Source organism: Sinohyriopsis cumingii, chromosome 4 (assembly GCF_028554795.1).
Source record: "Sinohyriopsis cumingii isolate HCF-2022 chromosome 4, ASM2855479v2, whole genome shotgun sequence".
Classification (NCBI taxonomy): Eukaryota; Metazoa; Mollusca; class Bivalvia; order Unionida; family Unionidae; genus Sinohyriopsis; species Sinohyriopsis cumingii.
This window is the reverse complement of record NC_142964.1, coordinates 101709091-101724827: the sequence shown is the minus strand read 5'-3', so window position 1 is coordinate 101724827 and position 15737 is coordinate 101709091. Positions and strand designations below refer to the sequence as shown.

At 38.6% G+C, this 15737-nt stretch overlaps 1 protein-coding gene across 2 annotated transcripts in view; it reads left to right on the top strand.

The window, feature by feature from the left end:
• LOC149801787 (uncharacterized) overlaps nt 1–15737 on the top strand; it is a 52694-nt gene that overhangs the window by 11435 nt on the left and 25522 nt on the right. For both annotated transcript variants that reach the window (XM_089956136.1, XM_089956135.1), the window contains 3 exons: nt 7374–7536; nt 8840–8931; nt 9608–9667. In XM_089956136.1, coding sequence (XP_089812262.1) covers nt 7374–7536; nt 8840–8931; nt 9608–9667 — 315 coding nt within the window. The remainder of the gene's footprint in view (nt 1–7373; nt 7537–8839; nt 8932–9607; nt 9668–15737) is intronic.

Below are 15737 nucleotides of genomic sequence, written 5' to 3'. Positions count from 1 at the left end.
CCAGTTTCTAATCTCCCATTCATAGCAAAAATCTTAGAAAAGGTTGTTCTATCCCAGCTTGTATCTCATCTAAATTCAAACAGCCTTTTTAGCAATGTACAATCTGCATATTGCCCTTGCCACAGTACTGAAACTACTCTTCTAAAAGTAGTTAATCACATTCTGTCTGCGTTGGATAGCGGAAAGATTACAGTCCTCACCCTCCTTGATTTATCTGCAGCATTTGACACAATAGACCATGATATATTATTTCACTGTCTCCAGCATGTATTTGGCATTCATGATACAGCCTTACTGTGGTTCAAGTCCTACTTGGTCAACAGGACACAAATTGTATCTGCAAATGGAATACACTCCAGCCCAGTTGATCTGTGTTGTGGTGTTCCACAGGGGTCTGTTCTTGGACCTGTTCTCTTCATTCTGTACACTCAGTCACTCTCAAGTGTCATAGATCATCATCCAGTGTCTCACCAATTGTACGCTGATGACACCCAAATGTACAAATCTAGCCACCCAACTGAAGTTGATGCTACCATCCAAGGTGTAGAGAGGTGCATTTCTGATGTGAAATCATGGATGACATGTAACAAGCAGCAGATGAATGATGATCACAACACAAATACTTTCTCATTCACATCCTTTACCTCAAACAATTATTATCAGCAACGCCAACATTAAATTCACACAATCAGTACAAAACCTAGGTGTTACTTTGGACAGTACTCTCACATTGCACCAACATGTCATGAACATATGCAGGGCTGCATATCTTGAGCTGAGACGCATCAGCTCAATTCGCAAATATCTTTCAGTTGATGCCACTAAAACATTTGTGTGTTCATTAGTACTTTCAAGACTGGACTATTGTAACTCAATTCTGTCTGGTTCATCTCAATATCTGCTCCAGAAACTTCAGAAAGTTCAAAACACAGCTGCTTGGATCATACTTAGAGTACCACGATCAGAGCACTCCTCCCCGCTGCTCTGTACCCTATATTGGCTATCCATTCGATCCAGAATCAAACACAAAATTTGTTCTCTGTGCTACGTTTCACTGTCAGACTCTAGTCCAACATACCTATCCAATCTCACCAATGTATATACACACCAGTAAGATACTTATGCTCCTCTTCTGACAATTGTATACTCATTATTCCCACTATGAAAACAAAGTCATATGGACAGTATTCTTTTGCATACCAGGGCCCAGCAACGTGGAATGAATTGCCCACTGAACTTAGACACAAAGACACAGTGATCTCATTCAAGAGGGCTCTCAAAACTCACTTATTTTGACTGCAAGAACAAACTTAAAGACGTAATAATGTTGCCTACCTTAAATATTCTCAGCATGTTTTTTAATGTTTTCTAATTTCATGGTGTTTGTTTTTGAAATCATATCATTATATGTTTTTATCTTATAGGTGTTATCTAATGTTGTAAAGCGCTTAGAGCTTCTAAAGATTAGGCGCTATACAAAGTCCTCATTATTATTATTATCATTAAGGTCGTTAGAGAAACATGCAGATTGGGTGGAATAGATAGAACATATGGAGTGCCATCTTTGGCTCTGAGCAAGATTCTCTTGGAACTGGAAAGTGGTAACATCCAGGCATACAGATGAATAAGTCTAGATAAGATACACACACACACACACACACATTCTTTACAGTTTGTTGACATTAGACTGTTATCACTTACAGGACAACACTAAGCTTTAGCTGACAGTGCTTAAACCTCAGGGCATAATATGTTTGTCATAGACCGGGATGCCTCATTGTACTAGCCAACACATTGTCATGAAACAATCAACTGAGAGAGATGGATTTGGTCTCTTCATCCCTCAGTTTTTACCCAGATCTGTACTCATTGGGAAAAACAATTGGTGGACCTGTTTGCGATAAGGGGGAATACCAAACTCCCAACCTCTGTTCCTCCCATCCTGGATCCAAAAGCATGGGTAGTCGACGCTCTATGTATTGGGACAACCTGATTCCAAAAGTTATACAGAAAGCAAAGTAATCAACCTGTCGCTTCATCCTCATCGCACCACTTCGATGGAATAAGTCCTGGATCAACCACCTCATCAATCTTGCATCAGAAATCCTGAGGAAGATTCCGATCTTCCCTCATCTACTCAAACAGCCACAATGGCAGTTATTTCATCCCTGCCCGGAGCTCCTAAACCTGCACATCTGGATCATGTCAAATAGGCCCTCAAACTTAAACAATCCTTGCAACCAGTCGTGGAGAGAATTGCTCAGGCACAATGGCCCTCCACTCAAAAAGTGTATGAAGGCAAATGTAACATTTTCACCCAGTGGTGCACAAACAAGCATATTATACCTCACCAGGTATCAATACTGCAGATAGCTAATTTCTTCCTCTAGCTCTACGAAGAAAGAAAATTAGCTCCATGTCTGCGTGGGTTCGAGTCTCTGATTTGGCCAATGTGAGTATGTGAGAAAGCTTGCCAGTATCTTCTCGTAGGTTGGTGGTTCTTTCCAGCATTTTCCCGGGTTCTTCCTCCACCATTAATACTGGCCACCATGTATAGCCTATCATGTGCTGAAAAATGGCGTTAAACCCTACAACAAGCTCCATGTACGAACAAAGACTACTGCTCAATGATAGCTGACACCTTTCATCAGCATAGGCATGAAAATATTTGACAAAACAAGGACTTATCCGATTTACTTTTAGTATACACAGCCTAAACCATTAACCCTCTGCCCCATGTGGGACCTATCTTGGCTATTAACCTGACTGAACAAGACACCCTTTCAACCAATTGCATGGGCATCTCTGGTGCACCTTTCTTACAAGACCTGCTTCATCTTGGTCTTAGCGATGGCAGGCAGAATCATTGAAATACATGCCCTGTCCACAGACCCCCATTACCGGCAGTTCCAACAAGATGGGTCACAGAGATCTTAGAAACACTTAATTACACGTATTTGGATGCAATTTTTTTTATCTGGGATGCAGAAAATCGCCCATGCAGGAGAACAATGACCGGAAACCTATCATAACAGCAACATGGAGAACAACCAGTCATCAAAGATCTTGGAAACGCTTAGTTATGCATATCTGGACAAAAAAATTTGATCTGGGACACAGAAAATCACTCACGCAGGAGTCCTCCATATGCACTTTTTTGTTGCAAACAGGAAAGTTTCGCGGCACAATAAATATGTTCTAATCACTATGAAAAATGAAACAATGCTTTTATTTAAGTTTGTTGCTGACTTGCTTTGATCAAAGGTTGTTGGCTTGCTTTGATTAAGGTGCATGTGCTATTGAAGGCGCTGCTAAAGGCTCTCTTTGAAGGACCAAACAAATACCCGTTTGTTATTGCTGCGGCAACATCAAATAATTGTAGAACACTGAAACAGATATTTTTTATTTGCTTGATATATATCGGTGCTTCAGAGGTAATCAGTTTTCTTTGAAGTTGCAGGAAAACTATTTTTTCTGTTATTTTATATTTAAAATTGCTTTCCTCTGGTTGACTGTAGTCATTTCCCGCTCTTGCATTCAGAGGTCATCGATTGTAGCTAGTCAGTTGCAGGGCTATTTTGGTTATATTACAGCATACAGTACCAAGGCCAGACACCAGCATAAGTGGATTGTGATATAACAATGCACTGTTTGAGTGGCTTGTCAATATGAAACAAGGATTTGTTTATGTACCAATAGATTCCAGTGCATTTGTATATCCAAGTTTGCAGGGACCTGTCATGGTGCCTTTGAATTTCTTCACTCCAAAGCCATGAGTGTATAAAAAGTTTTTATCAGCCAAAAATGGTATATTTTGTCGCTAATTAGGCAAAGCCCAGCACAATCCCTTTTATTGTGTTCGTTTCTGATTGTAACCATATAAATATTGCTTGCGACCTCGAAATCAAGGCACATCGAGACTGGACAAAATACTGTGTGCAAATTTGGATAAGTATTTGGGGGTTTAACAGAAAACTGATGAAGATTTTGATGAGATTCAGAACTCTGCTAAAGTTGCTAGAACTGATTGTTTGGATGGAACAATAGCCAAGTGTAAGAAAGTGTGTGATGCCTTGCTTAGTGTTTGGAATTTTAAAAAATCTTGGATTTACAAAATTCATTCTGATCAATAAAACAAGAGCTGTATGCCAGTGATTCAAGTCAAAGAAGAGGTACCTAGTGTGGAGGAATACGATCCAAAGCCAAGCATCAGAAAATTGTGTGAAATATCTATAGACAAAAGTGAACTATATTGTTGTTAAAGGTTATGATATTTGTACATGATATCAATTTTAATACATAGTTCTTTTTATAGAATAATAAACGATTACAAATAAATAAAACTGAAAAGTTTTGTGTCCGTTTATTCCTGGCATTTTAATGGGCATTTAGCCACTTCATCATGTTTCTGGGAGGGAATTGCAACTATTGCTGGTGGGCTCCAATTTTTACCAAGTTAGGAGTCCTGGACTCCTAGTTTTTAAATCCTAGTGAGACCTATGGATCAGTCTTACTCATGACAGTTTCCTCATTCATTGCCAAGAACCGTCTTCCTTCCACAGGTAGCCAGACTTTTGTCATGAGACCTCTGTCTCTCCTGTGTCATGAGACCTCTGTCTCTCCTAGACATATTGCCTGAAGGCCACTTACTAGACCCAGTCAGATCTTTGAAGTGGTACATAAATTGAACAGTGCTGGTGCATTGAGGGAGATCCCACCTTTTTCTACCCCTGAAATCAGGACAAAAGTATATATCAGCTCAAACTATCTCATCCTGGATCAAGTGGGTTATTCGCTCAGAGTACAGGGCAATAACCCCAGCTTAAATGAATTTTTGATGCATCTCATGAAGTTAGGGCAGTTGTCACCAGTCTAGCATTTGAATGAAACTGTTCTCTGACATCATTCACGCTGTGAGATTGCTATCGGAGTTCACATTCTCTTGCTTCTATCTCCGAGATCTCTGATCTCAAAGGGTCCAATTCGATCTGGCTGGACCTATCTCCGCAGTTCAGCAGGTCACTCTTCCATGTTGATTGACAGCTTAAAGACGTGGCTTCTCAACTTCCGCTGGATTTGCAGGGATATTTTTTATACCTTTTTGAAGCCCTGCTCTGACAGATGGAGTCCCCTCTAGTTGGATTACCTCAAAGCTGTCTCAGTGACTTAGGGGACCGGAGGTGATATCTCTGGGGTAAGGGATGTATCTACCTCCACCTCTTACCTATTCTCCTAAGGTATTATGATTGGGTAATGTATTCAAAGAAGAAACCAATTTTTTAAGGTAAAATATGTTGCTTCGAAAATATTTATCCAATCATAATACACATAAACATTCCCAGCCTCCAAGCAGTTACATCTTTAGGGGGCATGCCATCCACTTAAGTAATAACTGGTATATTCTTAGTCATTTCTGCGGAGTCTTATTGGTAAAAAGAGATAACTCTGCTCAACCACCACATGGGTCGGCAGATAACTTTTAGCTCCCTTTAGCTAAAAGTAGTATCTGGGAGGGCTGAATTTGCGAGGTAGTGGTAGTACTTCTAAGGTATTATGATTGGGTATGTATTTTCAAAGAAACATTTAGCTATAAAAAAAAATGATTTTAACACAGTTGGAAGGAACAACCTTGTCTGATTATGATAGAGAATGTTCATGCAGATGGTAAAGATAACTAAGATGATGTTTTCATCTAACAATACAGTAGTATTGTGTATTCTTTCTGTGATGTCATTTTTATTAAGATTCTTCCCCCTTGGATGGAAGTTTATGTCCTTTCATTCATCTTTTCACACTATAAGTCCCTCAATGGTAAATGCTTTTTACTTTCTTTCATTTGAATACCATTGTATCCAAATAATTTAATATAGTTTATGAGTGGGTTCAATATGCAGGCTGTGGCCAGCTTCTTGTGTTTATTCAATAATGACATACACATTGACTGAAATGACTTTCTTGTTGTTGCATCGTTTATAGTAAGCATATTTGTGGAGATGATGATTATACAGCCATTCACTATATGAAGTGAAATATATGTCATATACATGCATGCTTATCTAGATGGCTTAATTAAATTATAAAGCAATTTAAATATTTAATGTTTTCTTGTTCTTCTCAACTTCTTACTGTTATTTTTTTAATACTTACGAGAGACCACCTGTCTTGTGAGACCATTATTTTTTGGCAAAGGATTAGTCTTTCAAGACAGGTTCTACTGTATCTGTCTATCTATCTATCTATATATATATATAGGTTTGATCCCCATCCAAGTCATACCAAAGACTTACAAAAATGGTACTAACAGCTGCCTCGCTTGGTGCTCAGCATTAAGAGGTTAGTGTTAGAACTGGTCGGCCTGGTGTCAGGATAATGTGTTTGGGTGGGACATCATGCTACAAGTCTGCAGCATGATGCCTCAGTGCTAGACATCACCATAAACTGCCACACTGCAGACACTGTAGGGATATGACTGAAAAATTGTTAAAGCTACATTAAAAATCCAAATTACACACATATTCTATTTTCATTGTGCACTGTCTAGACTTGATGCTTGTTTCTTTTAATAATGATATTTCTCATTTTCCAACTTGGTAATTTATGATTGTGTGAATAAAAGAGGTAATGATGTTGTAAAACAGTGCCTGAGTTGTTGTTTTTGGCATAATAACTAACTTTTATTTTTATAAAATATGAATATTTAAGCTCGTGCATCTGTCTGTCTATAGTTTTAATTGAAGATAAATTAGTTTCTAAACTTTTAAATAAATATCTTCTCATGTTTTTGCAGGACTGGTGCAATAAAAAAAAATATTCAGGTTCTCAGGTTGATGGTAGTCTCTGATTGTGTGTAGTTAGCCCTCACAATGACATCCTTACAATGGTGGTAAAGTAAGAGTTGTCCTTGTAATGTTTAAAGAAATATACTGCAAAAAGGAAGTGATACAGCTATAACCTGGATTGCAGTTAAGCTTACTGTCAATTTTCTAACCTTACATTCATTCCTTCTTATGGTCCTCAAAATGTAATCATATGTCAAGGTCCTCACAAGTATATTTATACAAACTTGGGATTTTTATATTTGAAATATCTTGTAAACTTAGGATCTGCATATTTGAACTGCCTTTTAAATTTACTACTTTACTTGTTTTTTACTTCCTGAATTGATATAGTAGCAAGATAATTAGTGTGTCTTCCTGAGAAGTTTCATTGGCAACAGATCATGAAATCAAATATTAACAAATTTGCTCAAAAAGAACGTCCGATGTTATTGCTGTAATTTTGAATCTGTAGATAGGAGGAAACTGTACACTCATAGTTGCGTACCATAACAAATGGTTGAAAAGTACAACCTGTATTATAAATGTTGATTCCAGGTGTAGGGAAGTCTACAGTTGCAGCTTTGCTGAGTCAAACTCTTGCAAGAACACACAAAGTGGGGGTAGTAGACCTTGACATATGTGGACCAAGTGTGTCCAAACTAATGGGCGTAGAATCTCAGGAAATCATCAACACACAATATGGTTGGAAACCACTCAGGTATATATACTATAACAGCGTGAAGTAACCATGGTATATGTGTCCTTTTGTTGTTGTTGTAGGGTTTAATGCCATTTTTCAACTCAAGATAGGCTATATATGGCGACTAGTATAAATGGTGGAGGAAAAACCCATGAAAATCCTGGAAAGAACCACCAACTGATGAGAAGCTACTGGCAAGCTTTCTCACATACCCACATTGGCAAAACCCGAGACTCGAACCCACACAGACAGAGGTGAGCTGGCAATGATCCATAATAGTGAGTGCTTTAGACCACTCAGCTACTCTGGGCCCTGTGTCCTTTTGTAAAGCAGTGCCAATTTAGTTCGTTGTTGTTTAATGAAATTTCAATTCTCTGAGTGAATAGGTACTTTCAAATTACATGGAACATAAATTGCATGTTAGTTTGATAGTGTAAAGGTAAGAAACAATAGTCACTTTATTAACAGTGTCAGTGAAGCAGATACCTCCATATGGATGAACCGTGCAGACATCTCAAATATGAGTGAACCCTCTGTGTAGCAGGCAACTTGATATAAAAGGAACCTCATGTAGCTGACTTCTCCATATGAATATACCCCGCTGTAGCAGACATCTTCATATGAATGAACCCTGCTTCTGGCAGACAACTGTATGCAAATATACCCTGCTGTTGCTGACACATCTATGTGAATGAACTTTCCTAATTGAACAGACACCTCAGCGTGTATGAACTCTGCTGTAGCAGACACCTGCAATGTGAATGAACCCTGTTGTTGCTGTCACCTCTATCTAAATGAAATCAGAAATAGTCCGACACCTACATATGTGTGAAACATGCTGTAGCAGACACCTGAGTGAACCCTGCTGTAGCAGGCACATCCATATTAGTTAAACCTGCTGTAGCAGACACTGCCAATTGAATGAACAATGCTGTACCTGGGTCTAGCTAACATGTCCATATAAATGAAATTAATCAAAAGGCCTGCATTTGTAAACCCCTTTGCTCTTAAGTGTACTTTGCACATATATTTAAAGTATAGCTGTTTACATAGGACACAGATTTATAGTACTTATTTTTTTTTATACCTCTCATAAAAGAACAAAAAATCATGGTGCCTTGAGCCCTATTTACAGATAAATTGCATTGTGCCATCAATCCTGTCTTTGTAGACCACCTCCATATAAAAGATATGTGTTAAGGACAACATTTTATGCTCCATTCAATTATGTATATGATCTTTGTGTGTGTGTGTGTGCATGTGTGGATTGATAGATTACGTCATGTGTCCTTTATTGAGAGTTTGTACTCTACTTTTCCAGTTCCCCTCACAATGGGATCAAAGTGATGTCGGTGGCTTCCATGCTACAATCAAGGGAAAGTTCTGTCATCTTCAGAGGACCAAGAAAAACAGGTTTATTATCCAGATGGGACAAGTCTGTATTACAGACTTTTTGTTTTTCCTGCAACATGTGTTTCTAAAGAAAAGACAGAGTGGTCCATCTGTCCACATGGTATTTTGGTTAAAATTTTATTAAGTGCATGGTCTCTTAAGTCTACAAGTACATTTGCATCAGGCAAGATAAAATATTTATGCATTTTTGTTGTTTACTCTGAATATTTACCAACACATGCATTGATCATCTTATCCATATTTCCAGATGAAAATTTAGATATATACATGCAGTGTTTGCAGTGTGACTTATATCTAAAGCAAATACCAGTTGAGTTAATTGCTATAACAGTAGGTGTAGTTGTTATGATTGTGCTGAATGTTGTTGTTGACTGTTAATATGTAAAACATGTTTATTGATTTTTCACTATCGACATCAGACATATTTAGAAGAGAATCTTGTATCAGTTAAATTTTAGCATATTGGTCTCATTAAATTAAAAACACTTTTTGTTTCAGAATTTAGTAAAGAATGTTGAAAACAACTGTCATTAAGTATAAAAAATTGGTTGTATCATTTGTATTTGGTTAATTATGCATTATGCGGAATGCTTCATTTGCACAGACTGTGCATCTCTTCTATTCAATAAACTGTATAGTTTTGGCAAGTGAAAGTACTCATGTCTATTTTTTTCAGGATTGATAAAAAGATTCTTGAAAGACACTTTTTGGGGAAAGCTTGATTATCTTATTTGTGGTAAGTACTTGCAATGTTCATGTATATGAAGATTACTTACCAGTTTGGGGAAAAATATAGTGAAAATTGTTGTAAATTGGACTGTACACCATTTCTTGAATAACAATTTGCTACAAAATTCATGATCAGCACTTAAATAACTCAATAGCTCAAACTTCAAATACTTTACAGGGATGATCAAATCCTATCTTCTTTTGTCCTGGACAAATTTTCAAAGCTGGACAAGTAAAATTCTACAAGGCGCTTATCCAGGGCAAGTGTTATTTTCTCTTTCAAAACAGGTCATCCAAGTGCAAATTTTGATACATTAATCAGTTTATCTACATTAACTAGCCAATCATCCCCACTGGACATTTTAAATATATGAATCTAACCTATCTTCATTAATTCTCTTAAAAGTCTATGCTCTTAAGATAAGTAACAGAAAAGAGTGAAGACAACAAGCTTTGTAAAATTTAACAAATAATTTATTTACCTAGAATACAAAGTGAAAAAAAAAATTATGGTACTGCAAATTAAATCCCAAAATAATCCAAGAATTATAGACACAAGTCCTAATAATTAAAAGTCCTGAATAAAATTCAGTAAAAGTCCCGAAGAGATCCAAAACTGAAAGCAATGATGTGTCTGTTAAAAACTGTGGAATGCTGATGTGTCAGCAGTCTCTTCTTGAATCACAGAAATATTATTCCAGGTTTGAATTCAGTATAAGTTTCAGTAAATGTCTTTATCCAAGAATTTTATCAGAACACTTTTATATTTCCAGGGAAAATAATCACTTGAATTCAACAATTTGAAGAAAATAAAATTTAGCCCCAACTGGTCACAACAAAATGCAACTTCATTGGTGCTAGATGTTAAAGCAGGACTGACTAAATCCTCACAATTACAAGATTATATACTTCTCAGCTTAACCTCAGGTCACAATTAGCATTTTCTAAAATAAACCATTACCTGATGGAAAATAACCTTCTAGAATGATCTAATGCACCTTGTTTTCTTACAACACCTGTACAATTCACTTAGGAATCTTTAAAACCTTGACCCAAATCAACACATTTACTCCTTCTTGTTTACCTGAATAAAAATCCTGATATTAAGCTCATACATGTAGAGAATAATTTAGCTATGTATTGTTAACGTAAATGAAAAAAAAGTCAATCAGTTCAAGCAGAAGTGAACTCAGTTTTGGACAAGGTCAAGTCCAGCATACAATCTTACATTACAACAGCATGTAATGAAATAATAAAAAAATTTAACTAACAAACAAACAGTTAAATAAAATATACGTAACACTTCCCATCATGAAGAAAAAAATATGAAATCTTATGAGCGACACAAAGTATACATGAAACAATATATTTTTATACATGTGAAAGTGTATCTGCTATTAAATTGTCTTTTCCCTTGATATGCCTGATGTCAACATTATATTTTTGCAACAACAAACTCAACCTTAAAAATCTCTGATGCTTGTTTTTTGTCTTGCCGATGAAAGTAAGGGCGTTGTGATCACTAAACACAATAATCGGAGAAGGAGCTGAACTAATGTAAATTTCAAAGTGTTGTAATGCCAGTATCAAAGCCAAACATTCCTTCTCAGTTGTGGAATAATTTCTCTAGTGTTTTTTTAATTCCTTAGAACAACGCACACTAGATGATCAACACCATTTTTATCTTCTTGAATCAATACTGCTCCAACCCCAACATCACTTGCATCAATAGACAGTTTAAATGATTGACTGAAATTTGGAGCTGTAAGAACTGGTGCACTCTTAAGTATGGCCTTTAATTTATCAAACGCCTCCTGATATTTTTCAGACCAATCAGACTTGGTTTTCTTGCTCAATAAATTTGTCAGAGGTTCAACAATTATGGAAAAATTGAAACAAAAGTTGCGATAGTATCCAGTCGTAGCCATACCTAAAAATCACATCACTTGCTTTTTACTGATAGGCACAGGGAATTCAGAGATAGCCTTGACCTTAGGATCTATAGATTTAACTTGTCCATGTCCCATGATATGTCTTTGAAGTGTTAAAGCCTATGGAGTGCTGATCCTCACAATCATAAGATTATATACTTCTCTGCTTAACCTTAGGTCACAATTAGCGTTTTCTAAAATAAACCAATACCTAATGGAAAATAACCTTCCAGAATGATCTAATGAACCTTGTTTACTTACAACACAGTAACCTGTACAATTCACTTAGGAATCTCCAAAACCCTGATCCTTGTTTACTTACAACACAGTAACCTGTACAATTCACATAGGAATCTCCAAAACCCTTATCCTGATCAACATATTTACTCCCTTTTTGTTTACCTGAATAATAATCCTGATAATAAGCTCATACAGAGAGAATCATATAGCTAATATTAGTTATTTACATAAATGAAATTTAAAAAAAATAAAAATAGAATCAGGTCAAGTAGAAATAAAATCAATTTTGGACAAGGTCCAGTCCAGCATACAATATTATATTACAATAACATGTAATGAAATAAAAGAATGAAACTAACAAACAATTAAATTAAATATACGTAACAATTCATACATCCTATAATTACTAAAATAAGTAGTACAGCACTCTGTGCAACTGATCATTACCATTGCAGAATTCCAGGTCATGATCATTTAGTGAAAGTTACACATGTAGACTAGTTGAAGTGAATGCAGAATATAAATAATTTTTCAGTATATTTTGTGTTTTTATTCTGATTCTAATCCAAATAAATTTTGCCTTGTGACAAAAGTTTTGGCCAGCTGCAGAAGCAGGTTAGAAGTAAAAACTTATCTTTTTCATACATGATTTAGTTCTGGCCTGTAATAGTTAGATGACACTTTTTATGCTCAAATTACACTCTCTTGCCCTTTAATGCAATAATTACACTTATACATCTCAGGGGGTTGGCACGTATGGCTGTTGGTTTCTCCTTCAAATACGTTCCCCAATCACATTAACGTTAGGGATATAAGCCTGCTACCTCTCGAATCTAGCCCTACTAAAAGACGAAAATTCGTCTTTTCGGTCTATCTCATAGAGACCAAAGGGCAATAACTCTTGCCCCTTACCTCCCCTTGCCACCGCCAGGTGTCACTAGTTTATAAGCTTCGCTTGTAATGATAACATGTACATTATACCTCCAAACAATCCAATCCATCTTAGCATTAAATTGGACCATCCAAAGTTAAATTTGGATTTATTGTGTTGGACAATCATTCTTCTACAGGTTGTATACATTATTTTAACAATTTTTTTCAAAATTGAGTGACTTTGTCACCCTTACGAATTTCGTTTACTGAAGACCATGTTACACATGCTATCACGGAACTCGTGTTGTCAATTAAGAGTTAACGCGACACTGACTAATTTCGCTTACGCCGTTAGTAACGGTTGTGGTATTAGCGAATTAATAACATGCTGAATTGATAATTTGTACTTTGTTTCCTTTTCTTGTGTCGTTTCAGTAGAAATGTCAACCATGAAATGCAAAAAGTTCAAAGAAAAGAAGACAACCATGACTCTTGTATTGTATGTACCAAGTGTACATCATCTATACCATGCAGCGTGTGTAATACTTGGACAGAGCAAACGTGGGCTAATGTAGTCCAGAAGGCAGCAAAAGGGAGGGATAGACGGAATAAGTCGAAGAAAGATAGCATTGATGTCCTCGGTATACATCCAAAGACAGCCTCCATTGCGAGCCTTGTGGGTGACGTTGGGGTCTCCCCCTCCACCTAAAGTTCGTCATTTGCAACTGTCAGCCACAGTAACATCAGCGGCAATGGAGGAAAATAATGTTGACAGGGTACAACAGTCCAACTTTGAACAGATGCGTCGTTTGGTCCAGGAAACGACAACGCAGCTATTGACATCAGGCCAGATATTACCCTTATTTCCCTCGCTCGCTTCCACAGCTTTTTCTGACTCTTTGGGGGAATGTTCCCCCAATTTTAGGCTGCCCAGTGGGCGTAAGTCCCCCCGCATGTCCAAGCATGGCCTTCGGGCCTGTAAGTCAGGACGCATGGGGTTTTTACCGGATCCATCGGATCCATTTCTTTATACAACCTCTATGTCACCGGCCGTCCGGCTGTCCCAGCATGGGGACCCTATTGCTAAAACGGTCCGACCAAACATGACTTACGGGGATTTTAGTGATAAATCCGTCCGTCAAGCTGACCACAAGCCAGACAAACCAGCCGGCAGGGCCGGCCATCCATATGTTCACGGCTTATCCACAAGGGAGAGTTAGTGGCAGTGTTAAGGATGACGGAATCGCGTCATCTATGCCACCTGGTATGCTCTATCCAGAAATGCAAGCTATTACAGAACACGACTCGGCACACAGTGAGGGTGACGAAACTCCTGCAAATCAGCCGTACACAGATCCAACCATGGAACGGACTGAGTTTGGCTTCAAGGCGGCAGTGGAAGAAATTTATAGCGTGTTAGAACTTCAGAATGCCCTCCACCTCCTACCGTCACTCAAGACTACAAAGTTAAGACGTCTGTAGATCTTGACAGGGAAGAAGAGACACCGTCCTTCCGGCTCCTTCCCCAGTTGGCAAAAATTAAGGAGATCAGTGATCATCTATCAGGACGAATAGGTGATCTGGGGAATGCTAAGGCGTTCTTTTCAGAAAGCCAAGTACCAGCGACGTTCTCGTGTCACTGGTACAAAACTCATTCAGACGCCTTCAGTACGGATCTTCCGGCCGTGGACAAAAATATGGTAGCAGTTCACATGTCCGCTCCACTGTTTTACAAAGTGGACAGAAATGTGTTCCATGCCACATCAAAGCTAGTCCGGAACGTAGTCGCTACGTCTTCAGTGTTAGACTTGGCTTCCTTAGCCATTTTTCTGACTCGCAGAAAAATCCGACAATGACCACGCTTGGGAAGCGATGGCCCGGATTGCTAGAGTTATTAACAGGACAGCTCACCATTCAATGGCTAATGCATTGACTGCTTCTGCCAACTTAGACCTGATACGGCGTGACGCATGTCTGCGGTCCACGTCGCTCAAGCCCCATCATACTCTGGCTTTACAGATGACTCTGTTTGGGTCACCTTTACTCTTTGGAGGAAAAATTGAAGAAGTTTGGAAGCAGGCAGCTCAGGAACTGCCCCTCCAACTCGCCGCCCAACCCTTGCAGGCGTTTAGAAAATATCAGCCCCTGCCACAGCGGAGGGATGATTGGCGGACCAGGGACAAGGGATCCTTACAATCAAATGTGCAGTATCGATCCCAACCCAATGCCAGGAGACAACAGTCTAATCAAGCTAGGAGGCAACCATACAGAGGCGGTAAGAAACAAAGTTTCTCCGTCTTCAAGCCTCCTAACTCTAAAAATTGACATGCCCTCTCCACCACCCGTGGCCAGCCTACCTGTGGGCGGCCGCCTCCTGCAATTTCAGGACCACTGGACCACCTTTTTTCCTCAGAACGATTGGGTGATCCAGGTCATTTCGGAGGGACTTCGGATTTCATTTATCCAACCCCCTCCCGTCCTCCTCTCCCCTCTTCAAGGACGTACCATCCGATCGGGAGAAGGATACCTTTCTACAACAGGAGATATGGTCGCTCATAGAAAAACGGGTGGTGGAGATCGCAATCGCGGGGGTTTTATTCCAGGCTGTTTCTTATCCAGAAGACAAAAGGCAAGTTGAGGCCGATCATCGACCTGAGTCGCCTCAACCAATACATTTTACCACCGAAATTCAAGATGGAAACGGCGAGATTAATCTGTCTTTCCATCCGGCGGGACGAGTATGGTGTCAGTCTAGATATGACTGACGCATATTTTCACGTCCCTATCCACCCTGCGTCGCGGAAATTTCTCCGATTTGCTTACCACGATGCCATTTATCAGTTCCAGGTCCTACCCTTTGGCCTCAACATCAGCCCTTGGGCTTTTACCAAGGTTATGGATTGTGTCGTCACCCTGTTCCGCTCGACTTCATCTACAGGGATGGCGGTGTACTTGGACGACATCCTCCAGAAACATATGGTAAGTTCTGTTCTGCTCAAAGGCAAAAACGATCTTTTAGCACTTTTAGATCAT